Raw genomic sequence first — 27,821 nt, 5'->3', positions numbered from 1 at the left:
AAAGAAATCCTCATAATTTTGTTGAATGATTTTACAGTTTGAGCGTAATTTTCTATAGCATACACTCTCTTTCTGAACGTCTAACAGGAGTGGGGCAGGTGTGGCTTAGCGAGAATGATCGCTAGAGCAGCTGTTCACCGATTTGATGGCCCCAGCACAGTTCCACCGCTGACATCGCCAAACATCCGCTATGCTGGGTGTCTGCTATCGCAGGTTAACGCTTGATCTGATTGAATCTAGGCCTAATAAAACATGTTTTTTTTTTTCAAGAGAAACATTGCACATCTAATAGTGAAATCATAGTGTAAAAGCGGTGAGCTAGTTCTACTATTTTATGGCCAGACAGGTCACCCGTGAAACAAATCAGCGTTAGACGTCCATACATGTCTGAGGACGTCGGGAGATGTCATGGGAACCGTCCACGAGGGGCAACAATGAGCACTGTTACCTTCAAGTAGGTTTCGGTTTTTCTAGGGCGTTGCGGAACGTGGATGACGGACAGGAGTAAGGATCCTCTGATTCCAAAGGTTGCATGTTGGAATCCAGCGATAGAAAGTAGTTAATCTTGAGGATACCCTAGGATAGGATGCCACAGCGCATTTTGAAAAAAAATCTTTCCCATTTTCAACGGCCTACTAATCAAACTCAGAAGCTAGGACATGCATATACTTATTATATATGGATAGAAAACACCCTAAAGTTTCTAAAACTGTTTGAATGGTGTCTGTGAGTATAACAGAACTCATGTGGCAGTCAAAACCCCGAGACCGATTGAAACAGGAAGTGGAATTCTGAATTGTGGACTCGATTTCTCATCTTTCCCTATTAATCACACCGTTAACAATGGTTCAATGAGCACTTCCTATTGCTTCCACTAGATGTCGCCAGTCTTTTCACAGTGGTTTGAGCCTTATACAGTCGAAACTCAGTGAATGAGACGCATTGGAAATTGGTCACAGGGGATGGGCCATCACCATTATGACGCCGGCGGCGCTGTCTACCCCCACCTTTGGAAATGTTTTAAAACACTCTGCAACCGTCCCCGTCGAATCTTATTGGCTCTCTAGGTGTTACAGGCCCTGAAGATTAATGTTTTACAACGTTTGACATGTTTGAACGAACCTAAATGGGAAAAAAATGTTTTATTTCGAAACGGCTGTGCCGCGCCCGGCAGAGTATTTGGATACAGTATTCAGACGCGCTAACAACAGAAAGCTAATGGAACATAAATGATGGACTTTTTCGACCGAAAATACATCTGTTGTGGACCTGGGATTCCTGGAAGTGCTTTCTGATGAAGACAACTAAAGGTAGGCGATTATTGACAATATTATACAAGATGAGATGTGACATGCGATTGTTCCAAGATGGCGCCGAGCTCGGTTTATTAGCTCATTTTCTGTGTATCTCATCTCCTTTTATCGCAAAGTGTGATTACCCAGTAAAGTTAATTTAAAATCTGGTATGACAGGTGTTCTCAAGAGATATTCATCTATAAATGTTAGATTGACAATATAAATTTAAAAAATCGTTTTCGAATAGTAATTTAGGGAATTGTAGCACTGTTTCCCGGGACGCATTTGAGGGGAAAATAGTTAGTCAACGTCAGACGCCGATGTAAAATGCTGTTTTTATATATAAATATGACCTTTATTGAACAAAAGAATGCATGCATTGTGTAACATGATGTCCTAGGTGTGTCATCTGATGAAGTTTGTAAAAGGTTAGTGCTGCATTTAGCTGTTTTTTGGTTATTTGTGATGCAAGTGGTTGGTCGGAAAATGGCTATGTTGTTGCTTTTTACGATGGACTCATCTAACATAATCTAATGATTTGCTTTTCCTGTAAAACCTTTTTGAAATCGGACGACGTGGGTCGATTCAGGAGAGGTGTATCTATAAAACAAACAAAATTATTTATTTTTTTAATGCTAATTGGCGATATGATTTTTCGCTGGATTTTGATCCCGCTAACGGGATGAGACGCTGAAGAGGTTTTAAACAAATATATATGTTTGTTTTATCCCAAACCTTAACCCTTACCTTAATGCCTAACCTTAACAATTTTGAGTTAATGCCTAAACTTAACATTAACTTAACTGTTATGGTCAACCTAGTTACTTTATTTGGCACTTAAAAGGCACTTACTGCAGATATATATATAAATATATTTTTTTACCAAGTTATACTTCTCAAAAGGCACAGGAATAGTGGAACGACCCATTTGTTCTTCATCCATATCAAAAACTTCATCCACCTGGTCCACCTGTGATCTCAAAAGAAAAATGAATGTTATAGGATTTTGTATTTGAGTTGCACCAGCAATCACTAAATAGCCTTGTAAGCTGTTAGACTAGTTATACCAATGATGATAATGATGACGATAGACCTATAGCCTATATACGCCTATCACAAGGCCATCTTTCTCAGGCGTTTCTATGACACACAAATCAATATCAGGTCCAATCACCTAAAGGGTACACACATCAATTTGATGACATTCTATTGGCAAGCTTCCATAGTAACTTCAAAAGGAGGTAATATAGACCAATTTCCAGTTCTGGGTATTTCTCCATATATCTCTCCCCAGATGCTGGATACCAGACATCCCAGCCCAAAGGCACAACAGCTCTTTGATAGTCTATGTTTAGTCTTTATTTTTGTTTTTGACACCTTGAGGCAAAGCATCAATACTGCTTTGATAGGGAATGTGGATATTTCATGTATTCTATACCACCTTCTTCAATGTCTTTGTTAAGCCAATAAATGGTTTATATTATTAAAAAAATATAAATGTATATGTGTGTGTATACTGTATAACCATGTTCTATTGCGATTCTTTCCCCTATTGCCAAAACAAATTGAGAGCTACTGTAGTGAAATATTTATCCATTCTTATTCCTGCACATGTGGCTAGAAAACATCTGTACAAAAACAAAGATCCAATGAATATGAATCTGCTGTCTATAATTAAAGGGCCACTTGGAAAGACATGAATATTCAAAGACATCCACCAAGAACAAGGAAGATGTTTGTATTCTGGGAAGAAGACCACTTCGCTGGACATGGCTGATCCTTGCCCTGGTGTATTGTGCATGCACTTCAAATGAACTGTGATTGTGCCTTTGATGTGAGTCATTGTATCATGCTGGCCAATTTAGAGTTTGCAGATACCGGGTGTAATATGACGGCTGTACACTACAGCCTCACACAGCTGAGCCATAGCCCATAGCATCAGTGGCGGTTCTAGACCATTTCAATTGGAGGGGCCCAAGCTGGGGCCAGTTGTACTGTTAGAGGGGCCAGTTACATTAGACGTTATTGTTGTCATATCGTTTTCTTCACTGCATTGCAGGCATTAGCAGGCAAAAGACCATGTTCATAATCATCATCGTTGCCACTGTCTAATAACGGATGTAAAAAAGAACAATAGCAACCCCCCCCCCCCCCCCCCCCCAGAACCGCTAGTGCATAGCATACTGTGAGGAGCATAAGAATAGTCTGTAAGATTTACTTCTGTTCTATGGTAATAATATGTATACTGAAAAAATATATAAAAGAAACATGCAACAATTTCAAAGATTTTACTGAGTTTCGTTTCATATAAATAAATCAGTCAATTGAAATAAATTCATTAGGCCCTGATCTATGGATTTCACATGACTGGGCAGGGTTGCAGGCATGGGTGGGCCTTGTAGGGCATAGAAAGACATTGGAGGCAGCTTATGGTAGAGAAATAAACATTCAATACTCTGGCAACAGCTCTGGTGTACATTCCTGCAGTCAGCATGCCAATTGCACGCTCCCTCAAAACTTGAGACATCTGTGTTGTATGACAAAACTGCCCATTTTAGAGGCCTTTTATTGTCCCCAGCACCTGTGTAATGATAATGCTGTTTAATCAGCTTCTTGACATGCCACACCTGCCAGGTGGATGGATTATCTTGGCAAAGGAGAAATGCTCACTAACAGCAATGTAAACAAATTTGTGCACAAGATTTGAGAGAAATAAGCTTTTTGTGCTTATTGAACATTTCTGGGATTTTTTTATTACAGCTCATGAAACATGGGACCAACACTTTACATGTTGTGTTTATATTTTTGTTCAGTGTAGGATATACCCATTGACTCTTGAAGAATATACCTCATAAATGCCTTATGAGCATAGTACAACTTTATATGCTGATGATATAACAATTCTGTCATGTTGAATATAATGTAATATGTATATAATGTAATGATTTTAATGTAATATGTAATATGATGGATATTATCACTATTTCAAATCAGGTTATTCAGGCGCAGTACGACTTTCTGCCGCTTGATCTAATACGCTGTAATAAAAAGCACAGTCACAAAGTGTCCAACAGCGAGTATAAAGATAAGTGGCACTTTGCAGTGTTGGTATCTCAATTAAATTGATTTTCTCTGGCCAATTCTTTAGAAGTGTACGTCACAATTACATTTAGCAAACCACATAAACACTCAGGAGAGTGATTGCATTTTCATCTAAATCACCCATATCCCTGTCCCAGATAACTGAAGAAGATTGCCCTCCGCGGATCAGGAAAAATGCAGTATTTGAAATGAGGCATTGATATTATGAGACTAATCACGTTGTGTGTTCTCTTTTGTGTTAAGGAGACACAGTCATTATGGTGTGAAAAGACAGTTAAAGCGGATTTCCACCCACCTGGCAGAACAGTTCCCGGCAGTTTATCCCTCCTGTGAGAGACATCATTAACACTCCTGATGTCTATAGGCTGGAATGATTTTAGTTCTTATGTTATATGGAGGATCTCCCAATAGAACCCTTGGCAAATAGACTCTGACCTCTATGTGGTTAATTGCATCCTAAGATCCAATTTTTTTTTTTTCAGGGCCATTCCCTCAATGTGTTGTCCCTTGTTTGACTCCCTACGTATTATCATTAGAGTTCCTAGCAGTGAAGCTGTAGGAAAACTAGTACTATTTTGCCCAGGTTTTTCTGCCGTTACTTCCTCACTATAAGACAACCTTTTATACTAGGTAAAGGGTGCTCATACCACAATTGAGCTGAGGTGGAAATGTATATTATGTTCATATTTCAATTCATATTTCATCTCAAATTTCGAAATGCTATTTGGTGAAACCATCCATTCTCACAAACCTGGTGCACGTCTGTGTGGCATTGGCCTACTATGTTTGCTAGACAGATCTCAATTTACCCTCTCCCTTAGATTTCCAGTTTTTCAATTTCTACCTCTTACACTTTCTCTCTCTCTCTCGGTCCCTCATTCTCTCTCTTCTCCATTTAATCCCCTGCTCTTGTGAAGAGCAATAGGACAAGCAGCTGTGCTCCCGGGGCTCTTGGAAAGGCAGCCACTCAAGCCACTCACAGGAGGGATCCAGACCACCTGGCTCCTGTCCTGGCCAGCCCAGCTCCCAACTCCCAGCCAGGGGATGATGGGTCTGCCGTTATAGACTCACACTATAGCCGGGGTGGGGGATGGGGAAGAGCGATCGTCGACCCCTGACCCTCAGTACTCTCCCAGCGTGTCCTGGTGAACACCACAACACAGCAACACAGACTAATCTATGGAATCTATGAACAAACTACATTTTCAGTGCATGCAAAAAAATTGATCCAACGTCATTGAGTTGCTATGTTGCATCATGCATTTAACAGGATATATTTCCCTACACCATGTCAAAAAAAGAATACAAAATACTTTAAGAGAGTATTTTGTGTTGAACATGATGACCAAGGGGTCCTACATCTGGGTATATTTAGTCCACAATAAAAGCCTGGCTCTGTTATGTTGTGTTATTGAGTTCAGCTGCTTCCCGCTCACACAATACATTTCATCGCTCAGGTCCGATGAAATGCCACAATGTCTCGCTCCATACAATATTCAAAATGCATACTTTTTTTGGTTTTGTTTACCACAGACATTGTCACTTTCGCATCATGCTACCCCAAGGACAGCTGTGGTTGAGAAGCCTAGTAGCGTACACGTGCGTTCTACCCCGGGGTACGTCCTAAATAACACGCTATTCACCCTGGGCCCTGGTCAAAAATAGTGCACTACAGAGGTGCCGTTTGGGACACCCCCCCGCCCCCAGTTTGGCTGTGTGCTTGGACTGTGGCGTCGGTCGGATCCCTTGTGAAGAGCTCTTGAGAGTGTGTGGGCGACAAGCAGCCAAGCGAGGCCACGCTTAGACGAGTAGACAAGACTTCCAGAGCGCCACCGTGCTGTGGGTATGACAGACGTGGAGAGGGCACTGAGTAAACAAGGGAGTGTAGCCATTGTCCAGGGGAGGATGGATGATGACTCATAATGCTCCTTCCAGAGGATCAGGGCCCGGTTGCATGAAACGCCACAGGTACATTTTCCCCTTATCTTTTCCCTTAAGTTGCACAAAACATTTTCAGGTGGATTTCCCCCTTAAATTAAGTGGGAAAAGTTAAAGGTGCCCATGAGGTTCCCTTAACTGCTTCATTCAGTATGGATATCAATGTAAACAGCATTTGTGGAATGTTTCTTTCGTCTGCCCTGGTTCCCAATGGAAAACATCAACCAGCTAGCTACTTAGCTAAACAATGGAAGGTGCACAATCCATGGCTACAAAGCTAGCTGGCTTGTTTTTTTAAAAACCTTTATTTAACGAGACAAGTCAGCCAAAAACAAATTCTTATTTACAATGACAGCCTACCCCAGCCAAACCTGGGCCAATTGTGCACAACACTATGGGACTCCCAATCACGGCAGGATGTGATACAGCCTGGATTCAAAACAGGGACTGTAGTGACACCTAAGCCACTGCACTGAGATGCAGTGCCTTAGACGCTGAAGCCACTTGGGAGCAGCTAACTACTCTGTAAACTGCTCCGTAAACTTGCTGGGTGTGCTAGAAAGTGATAGAAGCAAGTTGATAAAAAAAAACGCCAAAGCCTCTGAAAGACACAAATTCACATACAGAGGTTGTTACTGCATGTCACTATTCCCCCCACCATTGCAGCATGCAGGTTACAATATCACTAGTAAATGAGAACGTTCTTGTTCTCATCCAAGAACTTTCATTTGCCCAACTGCTCCCCTCTGTGGACAAACCACTCACTTCACCGCTGTCCTACGTGCCCTTCCTGCCTGTTCTGGACTGAATAAGGTGATTGTTCAGAAAAAATGAGCTTTTGACAGAGACACTCTAGCTTAACCATTATTGTCTATGCAATTAATCAATTAATATTCAAACTCTTAACCTCTAAACATGATTGGATTTAAATAGATATGACACATGTTCTATTACAATAATCTCGTTGATTAAATACCTACACCTGCCTTGTAACACTAACTGAACATTAAAATTGTTTTTGTCTAAAATGCTCAATGCAAAATAAATAAGTTATAAACTGCTTAAATTAGAACATATTTGTGATATTGGAACTGGGAGGAGTTATGGGCTGTCCAGTATACCCAGTGGCTAAAATACAGATCCTTCTTCATCAAGGTATATACTGTCATCTTGTGGTGAGACAGTTGTTTGACGCTCAGTTGCGGATTGACCCAATAAGGAATGCGAGTAACATTATAGTTTATACGCTATAATTTATTATTTATCACTTCAACATTTTCTTGAAGTACATGGTGAGTACAGGTATCCACTGATACTAACGCGTGTTTTAGATGACTAGAGTGAGTACAGAAATTGTTTGGAGCAAGGTATTTGGAAAACTGGTTTCAAATATTTAGAGAGAGAGAAATAGAGCGGGCGAGAAGATTGAGAAATAGAGAGAAAGAGTGAGGGGTTGCACAGAAAAACCTTAGGATAAGAGCTCCCTGTTCTAATATGTGAATGGGGTGTCTTTGCTAAGAAAGGATACCGCATGAATTTGTAATTATTTTTTCCCATTGGGAGGAAACAATGGCATGTTTGAAAGCAGAACAAGTTGAGTTTTATTAGCAATCCCCTTCACGAGGCCAGCTGCCCATATGGAATACAACGTGTCCAACAAGGGTCACAAAAGAGCCAAGTGACAGCCTTTACAAAACCCCAGAGATACTTACTCCTCATCCTTACTCTGAGATGAGCTGACCCAACTGACAGCTGAATAGAAACAAAAACGTCCACAGCTCTCCATCCACCACTGCCACAACATCCCCTCTCTGTTCCATTCTGCATGCGCAAACCCCTAAAGATCCACAGCTGCACTCAACTCTATATTTGGGGTTTCTTTGTGAGTATATAAGCAATGCTGCTCTGTGAAAAACAGAGTGAGACATTTTTGGTTAATTGGTTTATATTGACTATAATTAATTTGATGTTTTAGAAAATATTGTTAATGAGAACTGAGAATATATATTTTTTCTAGCTTAATTGGTCATTTGGAGTGCTGTAATAAGCCAGGCATGCTTTTCAATTAGGAAATGTAAGGAAAACATCACACACAAAAAATATATATTTGTTGTAGGCCTTTGCATAACTCGAAAAAGCCCTTTTTACTTTTGATATGAACGAAATTGTCCAGACTGTGTTTGCAAGATATTCTCTTCAGAGTTGTTTGTTTCTATTTTTGCTTTGTGATCCAACGTAAACCCTGAACCGAATTAGATACAGGAAGTCATTAAACAGGTTTTGCGCATAATGGCATTTATGTATGTAACAATTTTTTTACGAATAACGAAACATTTATATCCAAGTTTCTGTTCGATTCCCCTTACTGGGCTGGTAAAAAAAAAAGTAAATGAATGTAGGTTAATACATGAGCAATAACCACATCAAACTGACAGCGGTTTATTCACGGCCATAAATATTCAAGATCAATCCACAGTCCACCCAAAAACATAAATTAATGAATAATATGAGCATTTTGCGCACTTTACAACAGAAATAACATTCCTTTATAACATTAATTTGGCAAACATTATAAAAAGAACGGAATTTCAAGAACCCTAACATTGCCCAGACCTCATGGGCCACAAAATAATCAGCTCTAATGTGGGTAAAATACAGATCGTAATATCAATCCGATTTCAATCCCTTTCTTTAGATTGTATTTTTGTGGAATCAAAGTTATTTTGAGTATCCATCGTCTACCAAGTCCATTGGTACATTTGCGCCATATGATGCACACTGGGCAGCTGTGAGATGGCGTCGGGGCTGTAGTGGGAGCGCATATGCATGTGATGGAGAGAATAGGCGCTATACGCCGACAGAGGTATTCCAGCCCTGAATGAGGCCTCAAGATCCTGAGTTTTGTTAGTGTCACATGGCTTTCCATCCCGAACCAAAACCGGAATGGCCACCCGTCTTGGGGACACGAGATGAACCATCTCCATACCCTTCTCAGCGCGTGCTCTCTTCATTTTATACCGGTGATTCTGGAACCAGATCTTCACCTGGGTCGGTGTCAGTTGTAGTGCATTTGCAAGGCGCTCCCTCTCCGGCGCCGAGAGATATCTCTGTTGTCTGAATCGTCGCTCAAGTTCGTAGGTTTGAGCTTTGGAAAACAGCACTCTCCTTTTCCTCTTCTTTCCCGAGTCGCTGCTGTCACCTGTGGCGTCCCTGTCGATATCTTGGGATTCGTCGGCGGACAGCTCCGGATATTTCGGTTCGTTTCGAGAATCAACTGACAAACCGTGCACTGTTTGAAAGGAAACAAAGTGGGTCTGGTTATCAACTAGGGTTGACAACAAACGCTATGAAATGGGGCTACATACATTTATTCATTTCTGAAAACAAATCTTCATCGTATAGCAATTTGTTGAATAGAAAAAAATATTGAAGAGACTACTAATAATCGAAAACAATAGCCTATTGGTGACAAAAATGTAAATATTTTGATCAGGCTCTACGCATAGATAGCCTAATTAAAATTGCATTACGAACGGATAATATTATAAATTCAGATTGAACATGAATAGACTAATACTTTAATGGTAGCCTAATAAGTTAAAACAATACATGTTTAAATGAAATCGTGACGTTTTGCATAACAAACCAAAACATGAATGCAAATGTTTTTAATAATGACATAGGCCTATAACTTAACGGATGAGATATGACTAGGAAGTGGACAAATCAATTAGTTCTATACCTCGATGTTTACGAAACTAACTTTTTGAAGCTACTCACATGAATATTGGATGGCGCTGGAGGAGGCAAGCCATCTTGAGTAGGGATTACCTCCACCATCACACAAAAGGCTCTTGTAGGGCACATTTCCAGTGTTTTCAGAAGATGGATTTTGCGTCAAAGTCTCAGTCGTTTCCACCTCGTTCTCATCTTCAGTCTCCTCCGTCTCAGAACCTCCATTGGTGTCAGGAAGATCCAGAATGTCCTTTACAGAGAAGCCCGTCTTTGTGTTGCTGAACGACATGGTGTGAGAAAGTCTGTGGCGCGCACTGTAAACAAAAGTTCGTTTTTTCCCCTGCTACTGTTCTGAACCAGTATAACTGAATAAGAGTACAGTATTTATAGATGAGGTTTTAAGATGTTCAGGGTTGTGTCCTTTGGGTTAAGCTAAACGGAACTTAATCGGCATGCAGTAGTTCACCGCTGGCTCGTCGAGAGGACTCCAATGTGCTGGTCATGGAGGAGCGCAGGAGTTGATGGAGAGGAGAGGCTCATGGATAAAGCATGACTAGGAGCACTGGCATAAAGGAAGCTATCACCAGACGGATTGGTCCATATAAGGTTCGTTGAAACACTGAATCTGCAATGGAAGATGAATCGGAATCACGGAGAAAGACTAAACGCGTGTAGGCGGGTCCTTGGAGTCAAGTAGATGAAGACTGTGGGTGTGAAATTCTCGGGTTTGGGGACATCCGAATCTCTGTCATTGGTTCTTCAGAAATGTGATGACTGGTATTATGGGACAGTTAATCACCGAGATGGGGAGGGACATTTGTGCATGTAATTTAAATACAAACCAATAAAATATATTGCTTCAACGCATCATACAAATATTATTTATTTAAGAGCAAAAACATCATTTTGAGATGTATTTTATTACCTTAAAGATCGAAATGTGAATTTTGGGGGTGTAATATGGGCAGGCTAATTCATGAAATCCTTTTAGGTCAATATTTTGGTTCAGGCTTAACTCAAGTAGCGCATAGGGCCTATCATGAATGAAACATAGCGTTACATAGAATGTTGTTTGCAGTTTAAGCGTCTTATCTCGGCAAGGTGTTGATAGGCTATATGCTGTTTTATTTGGATACATTTCACGCTTTAAGAAAAATAATAATACATTCCGTTTATTGGGACGCTGACTAGGCCTATACAGAATTTGTATTAGGCTACACTTGTTGATGTTGTCTTTATCGTCGGTATTACTATGATAATTATTACCATATCATTAGTTCTGCTCACTATTTATTTATCTCTGTCATAAATATCTAACTGCACCGGCTGGTCTCATAGATTAGACGTAACATAGCAAACGGAAATCCGGCACACTGAAATCAGTATGATATGTTACGTTTGGTAGTGCTACATAAGAGATATGGTTACTTAAGGCAACAACAAAAATAGGGTCGTTGGTCAGGGTGGATGGGTGGACGTATAACGCTAACGTAATACATACCATATGAAACACAACATATCATACAGAATGGATTGTCTCAGATTAATTTAAAGAATCATATGAAATGCTTTGAGACCAGGTTGCAGCGCAGCCTCCATCCGCCCATGCATCAATAACAATTATTTTATTGCGGCAATTGGTCGTGTTTAATTCACGTGGGAAATCGAATGATAAGCTCTTGAGTCAATATTAGACGCTGACTATCATGTTCATATGATTTATTTTTAGATGTTTTTATTCTCTCCTTCTCTACGCTCCAATGCCCTCATCTAGTATGTGATGTGGGTGACAATGATTCTCGTTCTCAGCGAATCCTCCGGGCGTCCTGGGTGGTCGTACTAAGCAAACACACGTACAAACCGATTGCTAAGCTGCAGACAATGAAGGAAATGTAGACAAATGTCCTGCTTCTTTTGGAAGTTTTTGTGCAAGCTGAGATTTAGCATTTATTTCGGGGGGCAAGAGAATAGATGATTGACGCCCCCCTTACAATGCGCCGTAACTGTTTGGAATAAACCCGTGGTTCCTCCTGGTTGTCATGGTGTTCAACTGCTTTCAATGAACTATCTCTTCATTCACCTCTGACCCCCGCAGCCTCTACCTCACACACACACACACACACACACACACACACACACACACACACACACACACACACACACACACACACACACACACACACACACACACACACACACACACACACACACACACACACATTATTATTATTATTGTACTATTACTTTGGTAGCACTTGCGCATTTGTTTGACCAGCAAAGCGGTTCTCAAACACATTTCGACAGGGCGAGAGGCTATCGCTTACAAGACCACTTCACTGATATGTACATGTTTACTCTCTCACTCACAGTGTACACACCATAGAATTACAATCTCTATGGTACACACTGCTGCCTATATGGCCTAAAGAGTCGAATCACCTCTCATTGTGCCCATGCACGTTCTGATTGCCTGCTTCTTGAGATATAATCACTCTATGAAGGGTCCTTCCTTCAAATGTACACGGCTTTATTTCTGGACAAATACGACCTTTCTGTAATTGATATATGATTGGTTAATGGCTTATTAAAGCGCACATATTCATGAGCTTTGTAGCCCAAAGGCAATGTTTGCCAGATTGTGAACCTTATTTATCGTTATTATCAACACATCATGATGCTACTTGGATTTGGCAACTACTGATCAATTGTCAACATAATCAATTGGGCTCAGTCCAAGAGAGAGAAATCATCACATGGCCAAGCAGAAGCTTCTCTGCCTTCTCAAAGGAGCAAACAAAGAAACATCCCACATGTCCATTCCCAGCAGGTTCTCTGACAGAGCGCTGTTGGTTTATTCTAACCTTTAGGGTACGAGCACCCCAACAATCCAGGACATTGGATACCACAATAAACATCATTCTTAGGGCAAGTGGGAAAAAAACTATATTGCGATCATTCTGGTATTTCTTTATGCAGTACTGTATCAATTCAACAGCTAAATTGTATATCAGATATATTCTGACATTAAGGAGTTGTAAGCAATTGTAAGCAGATTAATCAGGCAAAAAAGTTTACTTCCTGGCCATATTTAAAATACTTTAGTACCATAGTATTCCAAATGCATTACAAAAACCCTTAGTTCCACCCTATATACAGAATAGGGTACATAGACAATAGGCTACATAGAGAATTGTGAGGCATAAATAATCACAATATGTATGTAATCGTGACCTTCATATCATGATACATCATAAGGTCCCTGCCAGCCCTAATCATTCTTTATGCAGGCAGAGCCCTGTTTAAAATGAAATCAGCCCAGACAGAATATTGAGAGAAGAGAACCAGTATGAAGTGGTGCCGGAGTGCAGAGCACCTAGGTGGAGCTGTCCTACTGTTACCACAACATTGGTAAGTGACACTGTCTAAGTGGCAGCATGAGGGAGGAGTAAGCATTTACAACTGCCTGCCCAGTAAGCACATGCAGATAAACACACGCTCACACGCCCACACAAAAAAACCCTCAACCAATCCCATCATTGCTCTCAGAAGTACATCTTCGTCTAGAGTGTCACCTACTGGCTTACTGACACTGGCTTACATCTACATGTAATATTCCCCATCAAACTATGTTCCACTTAAAATGTTCCTTTTAAGTTAGCAAATGGCATCATTTAACTAGACTAGAACATGTTCTACATGTCAACATTTCAATCACTAATTTAAAGATGACATTAGATGAAAAGTATATGAGGTCACTGATAAAGTGACCAAATTGGTGACAACATAAGTGCCATCAATAGAAGATGTGTGAGGCATAACAAAAGTCAGCACAGTTGAAATACTAACACTGCACCTGTAATTCAACCTGCCACGTCTGCAAAGCATAAAGGGATGCACATGAGCCTCAAATAGCATGTTCAATCCAAAATAATAGGTCACGCTGCTGGATAAGGACTGTAATGTACATGTTTGTCCAGATGGTGGCGCCTTTGCATCAGTAATCAAGCCGACGACAGAGGTTAGAGGTGTTCATCAACAGGAAGAAAACGGTTTGCTCTCAAGAGGACTGCGCAGCAGTCAAAGGTCTGAAGCGAAAGACTGCAGTAAATTGCTTTCAGGTTGTGAAAAACAAGTTCAATTCACACAGACAGTATGTGTAATATCCCTGCAACAATGTAGAACAGCAAATATTGTTTATTGGATGATGACATTCTAACAGCAAGTTTGACAGCTTTGGCCTCAGGATAGATAGGTTCATAGAAGACAAAGAGAGGAGCTTGTTTGACCTCTGTTAAAGAACCTGTCCTAAACATCCCGCATGCACGGCAACAGCGTCATCACTTCCTTTTCCAGTCTATGTGCTCTTGTCATTCACGTTAGTGAGAACCTGAGGTCAGTCTCAAATCCGGTGGATTTGGAAGAGTGAACCAAACATGTTCGCGAAGGTGCCAAGTTCCAAATGAGCTGAATTTGAATCCGAACGAACAGAGATTATCAACGGATATGAATTGACTTCACTCCGCTGTTCCCATACAGGTTCATATACAGCGCATATACTTTGCTGTATTCGTTTCTGCAGAATAGAAAGGAGGAAAAACCTATAGCTTAATAAGTAGACCAAAGCCAGAGGTAAACGCCACTAAACTGACAGTGCTTATCACCCGCTGTGAATTCTAGAATTCACTGACTTCTCAGCTTTTCCCCCCAATTCCACCCCTTAGTGGTATGCCTTTCTTCTTTTGAGCAACTCTATCACTACAATACATACATACTAACAGTCATACTGATACTATATTATATTTGCCATTTTAAGTATATTTGCATCATCTATAAATATACATATTCAGGATTTGCGGTTAACTGAGTGTCAGAGTGCATTGTCTCTGGCCTGTAGAGTAGGATAGGGCTATACTGCACTCACCGCTAACCAGCTGTCTCTTACAGTAAGTGTTGACGTAATGCACAATGGCTACCATGCAGTTCTACAGGACTGGAGAGACTGCAATGCTGCTGCTCTTGAGAATAGGTTAGAATAACTTTCTTTTTTCCTGTAAGGGAACTTATTAAAGAGTCATGTCAAAAGTCAGACCTCCATTATTATGATTTTTAAAAAACTTTTTTATTTATATAAATGACTTCTTCTGTGGTTACGCAGTTCCAACAAAACACATGTGCTTTTGTATTGTACACAGTAGTGCACAGGGACCAGCTAAGGTCATCGTACTGATAGAATAATGACCGTTGACGAAAAATAGGTAGTCTAAGTGCCACCTACCCTGGTTTATAAGGAGTGTGTATCTAAGTGATGATCCAGCGGCATGCAAAAGAATTCTGTAATGACAGACTTAAATGTCCTCCTTTTTCTTGCATTACAGCGTAATTATGTATGTGATTCATCTCAGTGTAAGAACTATTCTTCAGTGACAACTTTCCAGATTGTGACTTGAATTGTTCCAAACAGGCTCTTTAATGATCAGATGTTACTATATGAGAGAACAACATGGCCATCCAATAATGTAAATAGGCGTACAACTCATGTCGGCTTATTGTGCATATAGATATAACTGACATCTACAAAAGAGAATTTAACAAGTTGTGAGATTAACAAGGCTGAAGTGTCTGGGCAGCTATAATTTACACTTGGTCTAAGACTAGGCTTAATCTGTGTACAGGAAACTGGCCCTGCAGGAACGTGGTAACTTAACTTTAATGCAGAATAAAAAGCATTCTCAATGGAGACTCTCTATTAAAAGTGCTTGTTATTCTTAGTCCAGGATCAGGCTTAATCTATGTCCAGGAAACTGTCCCATAGAGTCTAAACCATCCATAGCATGGGCACCATATAGAACATATACACTGCGTGCACAATTATTAGGCAAGTGAGTATTCTGATCTTATCATTGTTTCTATTCACATTTTCGAACTCCAAACCATATAAACTTGAATGCTTATTGGATTTACTCATTTTCAGGTGATATGTATTTGTGTAATGAGGGAAGGTGTGGCGAAAGTGAATAACACCTTATATCAAGGTGTGCATAATTATTAGGCAGCCTCATTACCTCAGGTAAAATGGGCCAAAAAAGACATTTAACTGACACTGAAAAGCCAAAAATGTAAAATGCCTTTCAGACGGATGCGACACTCTTTAGCCTGTTAGGGCTAGGGGGCAGTATTGACACAGCCGGATAAAAAACGTACCCGATTTAATCTGGTTACTACTCCTGCCCAGTAACTAGAATATGCATATAATTATTGGCTTTGGATAGAAAACACCCTAAAGTTTCTAAAACTGTTTGAATGGTGTCTGTGAGTATAACAGAACTCATATGGCAGGCCAAAACCTGAGAAGATTCCATGCAGGAAGTGGCCTGTCTGACAAGTTGTGTTTCATCTTGGCTCTTTTTATTGAAGACTGAGGATCTTTGCAATAACGTGACACTTCCTACGGCTCCCATAGGCTCTCAGAGCCCGGGAAAAAGCTGAACGATATCGAGGCAGGCTCTGGCTGAAACACATTATCGCTTTTGGCAAGTGGCCGATCAGAGTACTATGGGCTTAGGCGCATGCCCGAGTCGACCGAAAGCTTTATTTTCTTTCGTCTGTTTACCTAAACGCAGATTCCCGGTCGGAATATTATCGCTTTTTTATGAGAAAAATGGCATAAAAATTGATTTTAAACAGCGGTTGACATGCTTCGAAGTACGGTAATGGAATATTTAGAATTTTTTTGTCACGAATTGCGCCATGCTCGTCACCCTTATTTACCCTTTCGGATAGTGTCTTGAACGCACGAACAAAACGCCGCTATTTGGATATAACTATGGATTATTTTGAACCAAACCAACATTTGTTATTGAAGTAGAAGTCCTGGGAGTGCATTCTGACGAAGACAGCAAAGGTAATAACATTTTTCTTATAGTAAATCTGACTTTGATGAGTGCTAAACTTGCTGGGTGTCTAAATAGCTAGCCCTGTGATGCCGGGCTATCTACTGAGAATATTGCAAAATGTGCTTTCACCGAAAAGCTATTTTAAAATCGGACATATCGAGTGCATAGGGGTCGTATCTATAATTCTTAAAATAATTGTTATGCTTTTTGTGAACGTTTATCGTGAGTAATTTAGTAAATTCACCGGCAGTGTTCGGTGGGAATGCTAGTCACATGCTAGTCACATGCTAATGTAAAAAGCTGGTTTTTGATATAAATATGAACTTGATTGAACAAAACATGCATGTATTGTATAACATAATGTCCTAGGGTTGTCATCTGATGAAGATCATCAAAGGTTAGTGCTACATTTAGCTGTGGTTTGGGTTTATGTGACATTATATGCTAGCTTGAAAAATGGGTGTCTGATTATTTCTGGCTGGGTACTCTGCTGACATAATCTCATGTTTTGCTTTCGTTGTAAAGCCTTGTGAAATCGGACAGTGTGGTTAGATTAACGAGAGTCTTATCTTTAAAATGGTGTAAAATAGTCATACGTTTGAAAAGTTGAAGTTTTTGCATTTTTGAGGAATTTGAATAACGCGCCACGGGATTACACTGGCTGTTGAGTAGGTGGGACGCAAGCGTCCCACCTAGCCCATAGAGGTTAGATAGCTAAACTATTGAGGTGTGACCACCGGACATTCAAACGTTTTGTTGCGAATAGTCAACTGGGGCGCAATAAACGCATGGGGAAGAAAAGGCGCAAATTAACTGCAAAAGACTTGAGAAGAATTAAACGTCAAACTACCAGGAACCCATTATCCTCCAGTGCCACCGTATTCCAGAACTGCAACCTACCTGGAGTGTTCAGAAGTACAAGGTGTCAAGTGCTCAGAGACATGGCCAAGGTCAAGAAGACTGAAACAAGACCATCACTGAATAAGATTCACAAGTTGAAGCGTCAAGACTGGGCAAAGAAATACCTGAAGACAGATTTTTCAAAGGTTTTATGGACAGATGAAATGACAGTGACTCTTGATGGACCAAATGGATGGGCCTGTGGATGGATCAGTAATGGACACAGGGCACCACTTTAAGTCAGGTGCCAGCAAGGTGAAGGAGGGGTACTGGTATGGGCTGCTATCATTGAGGATGAGGTAGTTGGACCTTTTCGGGTTGAAGATGGACTGAAACTCAACTCCCAAACCTACTGCCAGTTTCTGGAAGATTCTTTCGTCAAACAGTGGTACAGGAAGAAGTCCTCAGCATTCTAGAAGGCCATGGTCTTTATGCAGGACAATGCTCCATCACATGCATCCAAGTACTCCACTGCTTGTCTAGCCAGCAATGGCCTCAAAGATGCCTGAATAATGACCTGGCCCCCTTCCTCACCTGACTTAAATCCTATTGAGAACTTGTGGGCCCTTCTCAAACGTGAGATTTACAGTGATGGAAGACAATACACCTTTTTGAACAGCATTTGGGAGGCTGTGGTTGCTGCTTCAGCGAAAATTGATCATGAACAGATCAAGAAACTGACAGACTCCATGGATGGAAGGCTCATGGCAGTTATTGAAAATAAGGGTGGCTATATTGGTCACTGAATATTTTTTGAAAGGCCAAAAATGTTATATAATTGTCATTTTGTGTTACTTATCTGTTACACTTGCTCTAAAAATTGAGAATAATCAAGTGAGTTGAGAGAAATTATTTTTGTAATTTAGTTGCCTAATAATTCTGCACACTAATAGTTGCCTAATAATTGTGCACACATATATTTCCCTGAGAAAGACAAAACTCACTTTTCCTTTTGTTAAACATTCAGGTTTGAGGTTCAATAACATTTTGGATTGACTGAGAGCATTGTGTTTGTTCAACAATAAAATGAACCCCGAGGAATACAATTTGCCTAATAATTGTGCACGCCGTGTAAATGACTGTGTTCTATATACATGCAATTCTATGATGTGCACAGCCTCATCTGGAGGATGCAGAGAACTGCACAGCCAAGTCCTGGCAGCAGGATGACCCAGTCAGGGGCCCCACAGACAGGCTAATGCAACAGGGAAAACATGAGATGGAGCTCACATCTAACAACAGAATATCCAAAAAGGAAACATTGACTGTCTTTAGTTTTGTAGACTGCATGCGAATTAGTGTAGGATATTTATGTGGATTTGTCAATATTATTGAAATATTTTTCTTGAGAAAATAGACTTGAAAAATGAATATCTTGCAGAAGCCACATTTCTCTACTGAATGCATCACACCTCATCTCCAAACCCATATCAGATCAAGCCAAGGACATGGATGGGCTCTTAATTGTGATGAGCATATCGATTTACAGAGTACTAAAACCAAGTCACATGTGCGTGGCAGGCAGCCTAGTGGTATAGCGTTGAGCCAGTAAACAAAAGGCCACTAGTTCAAAATCGGCCAATCCCAGAACTGACAAGGTGGAAAAATCTGTTGGTGTGCCCTTAAGCAAGACACATAATCTTAGTTGTTCCAGGTTTGCTGTTAATAATGACTGACCATTGCTGTGACCCCACTCTCCAAGGATGTCTCAGGGAGAGTTGGGATATGTAATAAACACATTTCCAATTCATGCATATACAGTAATACACACTTCCCAGCTAGCACATTTGGTTCCTTGGAAGTTGTTGGAACGTATGTTACTGGTTGTGGGAATGAAACCATTTGTTTCCTGACTGGTAAAACTGAACTTTTTTTACTCTGGTTCCTTGAAAGTTTTCCTGGGAGGTTTTATTAACGCTCTGAGAAAGGAAATTATAAGTTATTTGGACTTTTTTGAATAACTTCCTTAATACTTTCACTGAATGTTTCAATAAGACTTTTAATAACACTGCTAGCTTATTTTGGGTTAACTTTTTTGAACTCCAAGCACAGATAGTGTCTCAGGAAAAGTCTTATTGAAACATTCAATAAGACTTTTAATAACACTGCTAGCTTATTTTGGGTTAACTTTTTTGAACTCCAAGCACAGATAGTGTCTCAGGAAAAGTCTTATTGAAACATTCAGGGAAAGTTTTAAGGAAGTTATTCAAAAAACTCCAAATAACTTATAATTTCCTTTCTCAGAGCGTTAATAAAACCTCCCAGGAAAACTTTCAAGGAACCAGAGTAAAAAAAGTTCAGTTTTACCAGTCAGGAAACATGGTTTCACTCTAATGAACTGATCCTGTGCAACAGAGGTAACTCTGGGTCTTTCTTTCCTGTGGCGGTCCTCATGAGAGCCAGTTTAATCATAGCGCTTGATGGTTTTTGCAACTGCACTTGAAGAAACTTTCAAAATTCTTGAAATGTTTTGTACTGACTGACCTTCATGATGAACTGTCGTTTCTCTTTGCTTATTTGAGCTGTTCTTGCCGTAATATAGACTTGGTCTTTTACCAAATAGGGCTATCTTCTGTATACCACCCCTACCTTGTCACAACACAACTGATCATTTTGATGTCTTCAAATCAAATCAAATTTTATTGGTCACATACACGTGATTAGCAGATGTTATTGCGGGTGTAGCGAAATGCTTGTGCTTCTAACACAGACAGTGCAGTAATATCTAACAAGTAATATCAAACAAATTACACAACATATACCCAATAAACACAAATCTAAGTTGGAATGAATTAAGACTATATACATATGGACAAGCGATGTCAGAGCGGAACAGACTAACATACAGTAGAATAGTATAGAATACAGTATATACAAATGAGATGAGTAATGCAAGATATGTAAACATTATTAAAGTGACTAGTGTTCCATTCCTTAAAGTGACCAGTGATTCCTAGTCTGTGCCTATAGGCAGCAGCCTCTAATGTGCTAGAGATGGCTGTTTAACAGTCCTTTAACAGTCCTCATGGCCTTGAGATAGAAGCTGTTTTTCAGTCTCTCGGTCCCAGCTTTGATGCACCTGTACTGACCTCGCCTTCTGAATGATAGCGGGGTGAACAGGCAGTGGCTCGGGTGGTTGATGTCCTTGATGATCCTTTTGGCATTCCTGTGACATCGGGTGCTGTAGGTGTCCTGGAGGGTGGGTAGTTTGCCCCTGGTAATGCGTTGGGCAGACCACACCACCCTCTGGAGAGCCTTCCGGTTGCGGGCGGTGCAGTTGCCGTACCAGGCAGTGACACAGCCCGACAGGATGCTTTTAATTGTGCATCTGTAAAAATTTGTGAGGGTTTTAGGTTACAAGCCAAATTTCTTTGGCCTGCTGAGGTTGAAGAGGCTCTGTTGTGCCTTATTCACCACACTGTCTGTGTGGGTGGTCCATTTCAGTTTGTCAGTGATGTGTACGCCAAGGAACTTGAAGCTATCCACCTTCTCCACTGCGGTCCAGTCGATGTAGATAGTGGGGTGCACCCTCTGCTGTTTCTTGAAGTCCACAATCATCTCCTTTGTTTTGTTGATGTTGAGTGAGAGGTTGTTTTCCAGGCACCACACTCCCAGAGCTCTCATCTTCTCCCTGTAGGCTGTCTCATCATCATTGGTAATCAAGCCTACTAGTTGTGTCATCTGCAAACTTGATGATTGAGTTGGAGGCTTGCTTGGCCATGCAGTCATGGGTGAACAGGGAGTACAGGAGGGGGCTGAGCACACACCCTTGTGGAGCACCAGTGTTGAGAATCAGCAAAGTGGAGGTGATGTTTCCTATCTTCACCACCTGGGGGTGGCCCGTCAGGAAGTCCAGGACCCAGTTGCACAGGGTGGGGTTCAGACCCAGGGCCTCGAGCTTAATGATGAGCTTGGGGGTACTATGGTGTTGAATGCTGAGCTATAGACAATAAACAGCATTCTTACATAGGTATTCCTCTTGTCCAGACAGGATAGGCCAGTGTGCAGAGTGATGGCTATTCCATCGTCTGTGGATATATTCGGGCGGTAAGCAAATTGAAGTGGGTCTAGGGTGGCAGGTAAGGTAGAAGTGATATGATCCTTGACTAGTCTCTCAAAGCACTTCATGATGACAGAGGTGAGTGCTACGGGGCGATAGTGATTAAGTTCAGTTACCTTTGCCTTCTTGGGTACAGGAACAATGGTGGCCATCTTGAAGCATGTGGGGACAGCAGACTGGGATAGGGAGAGATTGAATATGCCCGTAAACACACCAGTCAGCTGTTCTGCGCATGCTCTGAGGACGTGGCTAGGGATGCCGTAAACTTCAAAGTGTTTATTTTCAAATGGTACCAAGAAAATGCATATCCTTGCTACAGGCAGTTAGATTTGGGTATGTCATTTTAGGTGAAAATGTAAAAAAAGGGGCGGATCCTTAAGAGGTTAACACCCACCCGCTTAACCTGGAAGCCAGCCGCACCAATGTGTCGGAGGAAACACTGTTCATCTGTCGACCTAGGACAACCTGCAGGCACTCGGCCCGCCACAAGGAGTCGCTATAGCTCAATGAGCCAAGTAAAGCCTCCCAGGCCAAACCCTCCCTAACCCTAACAATGCTGGGCCAATTGTGCGCCCCCATATGTGACTCCTGACCATGGCCTGTTGTGATACAGTCCGAGATCAAACCCGGGTCTGTAGTGATGCCTCTAGCACTGCGATGCAGGGCCTTAGACCACTGCGCCCCCCGGGAGGCCCAAAATTGTTGTTTCTTAGCGGTCTTGGAACAATTTGAGAACATGACTTTAAATAGAACTATGAAGAAACCAGTAGGAAACGTTATGCTGAAGTACTGAAATTCCCACAGAAGAACTCTGTTTCTTAACTTGTTATGGATAGGGGGCAGTATTTTCACGGCCGGATAAAAAACATACCCGATTTAATCTGGTTATTACTCCTGCCCAGAAACTAGAATATGCATATAATTAGTAGCTTTGGATAGAAAACACTCCAAAGTTTCTAAAACTGTTTGAATGGTGTCTGTGAGTATAACAGAACTCAAATGGCAGGCCAAAACCTGAGAAGACTCTGTACAGGAAGTACCCTGTCTGACCATTTCTTGGCCTTCTTTGTCATCTCTATCCAAAACAGAGGATCTCTGCTGTAACGTGACACTTTCTAAGGCTCCCATACGCTCTCAGAAGGCGCCAGAACGTTGAATGATGACTCTGCAGTCTCTGGCTGAAAAACAGTAGCGCATTTGGTAAGTGGTCGATCTGAGAACAATGAGACGGGGGCGCGCATGCACGTGAAGAGGCCATTTTACATTTTCAGTCTTTGAACGAAAACAACGACTCCCGGGCGGAATATTATCGCTATTTTACAAGAAAAATCGCATAAAAATTGATTTTAAACAGCGTTTGACATGCTTCGAAGTATGGTAATGGAATATTTAGAATTTTTTTGTCACGATACGCGTCCGCGCGTCACCCTTCGTTAACCTTCGGATAGTGTCTTGAACGCATGAACAAAACGCCGCTATTTGGATATAACTATGGATTATTTGGAACCAAACCAACATTTGTTGTTGAAGTAGAAGTCCCGGGAGTGCATTCTGACGAAGAACAGCAAAGGTAATCCAATTTTTCTTATAGTAAATCTGAGTTTGGTGAGTACCAAACTTGGTGGGTGTCAAAATAGCTAGCCTGTGATGGCCGGGCTATCTACTCAGAATATTGCAAAATGTGCTTTCACCGAAAAGCTATTTTAAAATCGGACACCGCGATTGCATAAAGGAGTTCTGTATCTATAATTCTTCAAATAATTGTTATGTTTTTTGTGAACGTTTATCGTGAGTAATTTAGTAAATTCACCGGAAGTGTTCGGTGGGAATGCTAGTTCTGAACGTCACATGCTAATGTAAAATGCTGGTTTTTGATATAAATATGTACTTGATTGAACAAAACATGCATGTATTGTATAACATAATGTCCTAGGAGTGTCATCTGATGAAGATCATCAAAGGTTAGTGCTGCATTTAGCTGTGGTTTTGGTTTTTGTGACATTATATGCTAGCTTGAAAAATGGGTGTCTGATTATTTCTGGCTGGGTACTCTCCTGACATAATCTCATGTTTTGCTTTCGTTGTAAAGCCTTTTTGAAATCGGACAGTGTGGTTAGATAAAGGAGAGTCTTGTCTTTAAAATGGTGTAAAATAGTCATATGTTTGAAAAATGGAAGTTTTCGGATTTTTGAGGAGTTTGTATTTCGTGCCACGCCCTATCATTGGATATTGGAGTGGTGTTCCGCTAGCGGAACGTCTAGATGTAAGAGGTTAACTATTTGAGAACATTCCCAATGTCAAACCAGTTGGAGAACATTCCCAGAACATTACCAAAATTAAAATGAAATGTTACCATGTTTGAACTTTTAGGAAATGTTCTGTTGGAAGTATTAACAATGTTGTTTTTTTGTCAAGTTCCTTAAATGTGCTGAGAATGTCCCAAAGCCAAGTTACTATTCTGCACCATTCCCACAAAGTTGTGGGAAGGTTGTATGCAAATAACTATAGGACCACCACGTTCTCACCAAGCTCAATGGTTCTCACAACGTTATGTGCTAGCTGGGTTGTAAGCCTACATGTATGAAATAGGACAAATATTATCACCCACCAAATGATTATTAAATCACAAAACCAGGTGTGTATTTCTATGAACTATGTGCAATAAATACAGCGGGCTGCCTATATCAAATTCTTATCCAAAAAATATTTTGTGCACATGCAGGTGTGGATATGCACTGTAGTCTATATTATTTTCAGTGACACCTTGCCTTGCGCAAGCCTTGTCTTGATCAAGTCCTCTGACTGAACGATGAGATCATTATCCTCCCAAACATTCAATCAAAAAAGCAAACACAGAAATGTTCTCAATAAAATAAAGAAAGAAAGAAAATTGAAACAATATTCTACCGGTTTAACAGGTATAAACCTATACTTTAAGGGGGAATCATTTAAATAAAGAAGTGGTCACCTCGCAGTACTCCTATGGCAGAAGCCTATCTAACAAAAAAAAACACAACAAAAGTTTCATATTTTTTATTTTAATGGAAATATATCAGTGTAGATAATTTGTAATCAATTTGAATGAATATGTAAAACAATATACATGTAGTGAATAAAACAACACCCAAACGCCTTCTTGCTGATATTATGGCTATAATGAAAGAAATGTTGCATTTGTTTACAGGCAAACAAGAAATAGCGTGGACCAATATACTATTAACATAGTTCTTCAGAGAAAAAGAGTGGCAAAGACCAAAATACACAGTATGCCTGCATGCCAAATATGTATAATGCAACCACTGTAATGAGCTGAACACCAATCAGAAAGTATTCACACCCTTTGACCTTTTACACATTTTGCTGTGTGACAGCCTGCAATTAAAATTGATTAAATTTAGATTTTTTTTTTGTCACTGGCCTACACTCAATACCCCATAATATCAAAGTGGAATTATGTTTTTCGAAATGTTTACATATTAATTACAAATGAAAAACTAAAATGTCTTGAGTCAATAAGTATTCAACCCCTTTACTATGACAAGCCTAAAGAAGTTCAGGAGTAAAAATGTGCTTAACAAGTCACAGTATGAGTTGCACGGACTCACTCTCTGTGCAATAATAGTGTTTAACATGATTTAAGTAATAACGACCTAATCTCTGTACCCCACACATACAAGTACATGTAAGGTCCCTCAATCAAGCAATGAATTTCCAACAGAGATTCAACCACAGAGACCAGGGAGCTTTTCCAATGCCTCGTAAAGAAGTGCACCTATTGGTAGATGGGTAAAAAAACAGACATTGAATATTCCTTTGAGCATGGTGAAGTTATTAATTCAACTTTGCATGTTGTATCAGTACACCCAGTCACTACAAAGATACAGGCGTCCTTCCCAACTCAGTTGCCAGAGAGGAAGGAAACCGCTCAGAGATTTCACCATGAGGCCAATCGTGACTTTAAAACAGCTACAGAGTTCAATGGGGGGATAGGAGAAAACTGAGGATGGATCAACAACATTGTAGTTACTCCACAATACTAACCTGACTGACAGAGTGAAAATAAGGAAGCCTGTACAGAATAAAAATATTCAAAAACATGCATCCTGTTTGCAACAAGGCACTAAAGTAATAAAATAATTTGCAAAGCAATTCACGTTTTGTCCTGAAAACAAACTCTTTTGGATTTGCCCAAAACATTACAACACATTACTGAGTACCACTCTACATATTTTAAAACATGGTGGTGGCTGCATCATGTTATGGGTATGCTTGCAATCGTTAAGGACTGTGGAGTATTTCAGGATAAAAAAGAAATGGAATGGAGCTAAGCACAGGCAAAATTCTAGAGGAAAACTGGGTTCAGTCTGCTTTCCACCAGACATTGGGAGATAACTTCACTTTTCAGCAGGAGAATAACCTAAAACACAAGGCCAAATCTACACTGGAGTTGCTTACCAAGAAGACAGTGAATGTTCCTGAGTGGCCGAGTTACAGCTTTGACTTAATTATACTTGACAATCTATGGCAAGACCTGAAAATGGTAGTCCAGCAATGATCAACAACCAATTTTGACAGAGGTTGAAGAATTATGAAAATAATAATTGGGCAAATGTTGCACAATCCAGGTGAGGAAAGCTCTTAGAGACTTAGAAAAGACTCACAGATGTAATTGCTGCCAAAGGTGGTTCTACAAAGTATTGACTCAAGGGTGTGAATACTTATGTAAATTAAATATTTATTTAATTTTCAATAAATTTGCAAAAATGTTTAAAAAATGTTTTCACTTTGTCATTATGGGGTATTGTGTGTAGATACTGAGAGGAAAACAAATACTTAATCGATTTTGAATTCAGGCTGTAACACAACAAAATATGGAATAAGTAAGGGGTATGAATACTTTCTGAGCTTTAAAAAGAGACTCTTACAGTAAAAGAACGACAGATGTTTGGCCAACTTCTGTGAATTCAAAAACTTCTAAATAATTTGAATTATTTTGTTGGTGTGAAGAGTACATTCTTCGTAGGCCTACATGTGTCTGATAAGTATAGACCTATCAAAATCAATAGCTATACAATTTATTTGGAAAATAAAAGGGTCCAACGTCATTAAGCATGCAACCAATAGGCTTTAAATACTACAGAAACTAAAAGGCTCCGCATGAAAATAATCCATCAGCCATGCCGTCAATTTATCAGCTAGCCTTAGCCATGGGTAAGCAAAGTAATCATCACTCCCTTAATCAAGCACACCAGGGATCCCTCAAAATTCATTGTTAGAAATGGTTTGTACTCTATTAAACTAGAAGTATTATGAATTGAGTATGGTTTCCATATGGCCATTGTGCACATGCAGATTAAATTATTTGCAATAATGGGAGAGTAGGTATATTCAAACAAAAGTGGCAGATTTTCGGTGTTTTTAGCACATGTCTATATAGGTTCATGCCTTCCAGTCCACGTTTCATTGACTGCAGGTAACTATTCGGATGGATAACAATGCTAATACCCTTGCAAATTAACGTTATATTGCAAACCTATATCACGGCCGAAAACGTGCACATCAGCATCAATCCGTAAATGCATTAAAAATAACTGCCCCTAATGGCAAGTTAATTCTAAACAGTATTAATAAAATATATTTAAACAGAGACATCCTTGTCATGGAGAATAGCTTTCGTTAGATGTTAATTTCCAAGCGCATGTTTTCTCCGATTTCCAAGAGTTCTCGTCCGTGTGACAAAGGCCCTCTTGACAGAAGTTCAACTCCAAAACCCGGAAAAGATTCGGTGAAGTAGTCTGGTCTAACATACACGCGAAGCAGGAGACCAATGAAATGGGGAAAGAGTCTTGAGCGCAGCCAACGAGATTGACGTAATGGACGCGTCAAATGAATCTCCGC

The 27,821-nt window shown here is 40.3% G+C and overlaps 1 protein-coding gene across 1 annotated transcript; it reads right to left on the bottom strand.

Annotated features, from left to right (window-relative positions):
- Positions 1-7,912: 7,912 nt before the first annotated feature.
- LOC106607678 (homeobox protein Nkx-2.2a-like) lies at positions 7,913-10,769 on the bottom strand. The gene is made up of 2 exons (XM_014204880.3): positions 10,116-10,769; positions 7,913-9,624 (listed from the first exon to the last, which is right to left on the bottom strand). Exons 1-2 carry the CDS (start codon positions 10,357-10,359, stop codon positions 9,074-9,076), a joined length of 795 nt encoding a protein of 264 aa, XP_014060355.2. The 5' UTR covers positions 10,360-10,769; the 3' UTR covers positions 7,913-9,073.
- Between the last annotated feature and the right edge of the window lie 17,052 nt (positions 10,770-27,821).

The sequence above is a fragment of the Salmo salar genome, chromosome 06 (genome assembly GCF_965601325.2).
Source record: "Salmo salar chromosome 06, fSalSal1, whole genome shotgun sequence".
NCBI classification, from domain to species: domain Eukaryota; kingdom Metazoa; phylum Chordata; class Actinopteri; order Salmoniformes; family Salmonidae; genus Salmo; species Salmo salar.
Note: the sequence above shows the minus strand (reverse complement) of the source record. Positions and strands in the feature narration are given on the sequence as shown.

Coding starts and splice junctions, on each gene's coding strand:
- LOC106607678 (XM_014204880.3), bottom strand. CDS start 10,359: ATGTCGTTCAGCAACACAAAGACGGGCTTCTCTGTAAAGGACATTCTG. Junction 9,625..10,115: donor CAGCGCCATCCAATATTCAT/GTGAGTAGCTTC, acceptor CCTTTCAAACAG/TGCACGGTTTGTCAGTTGAT.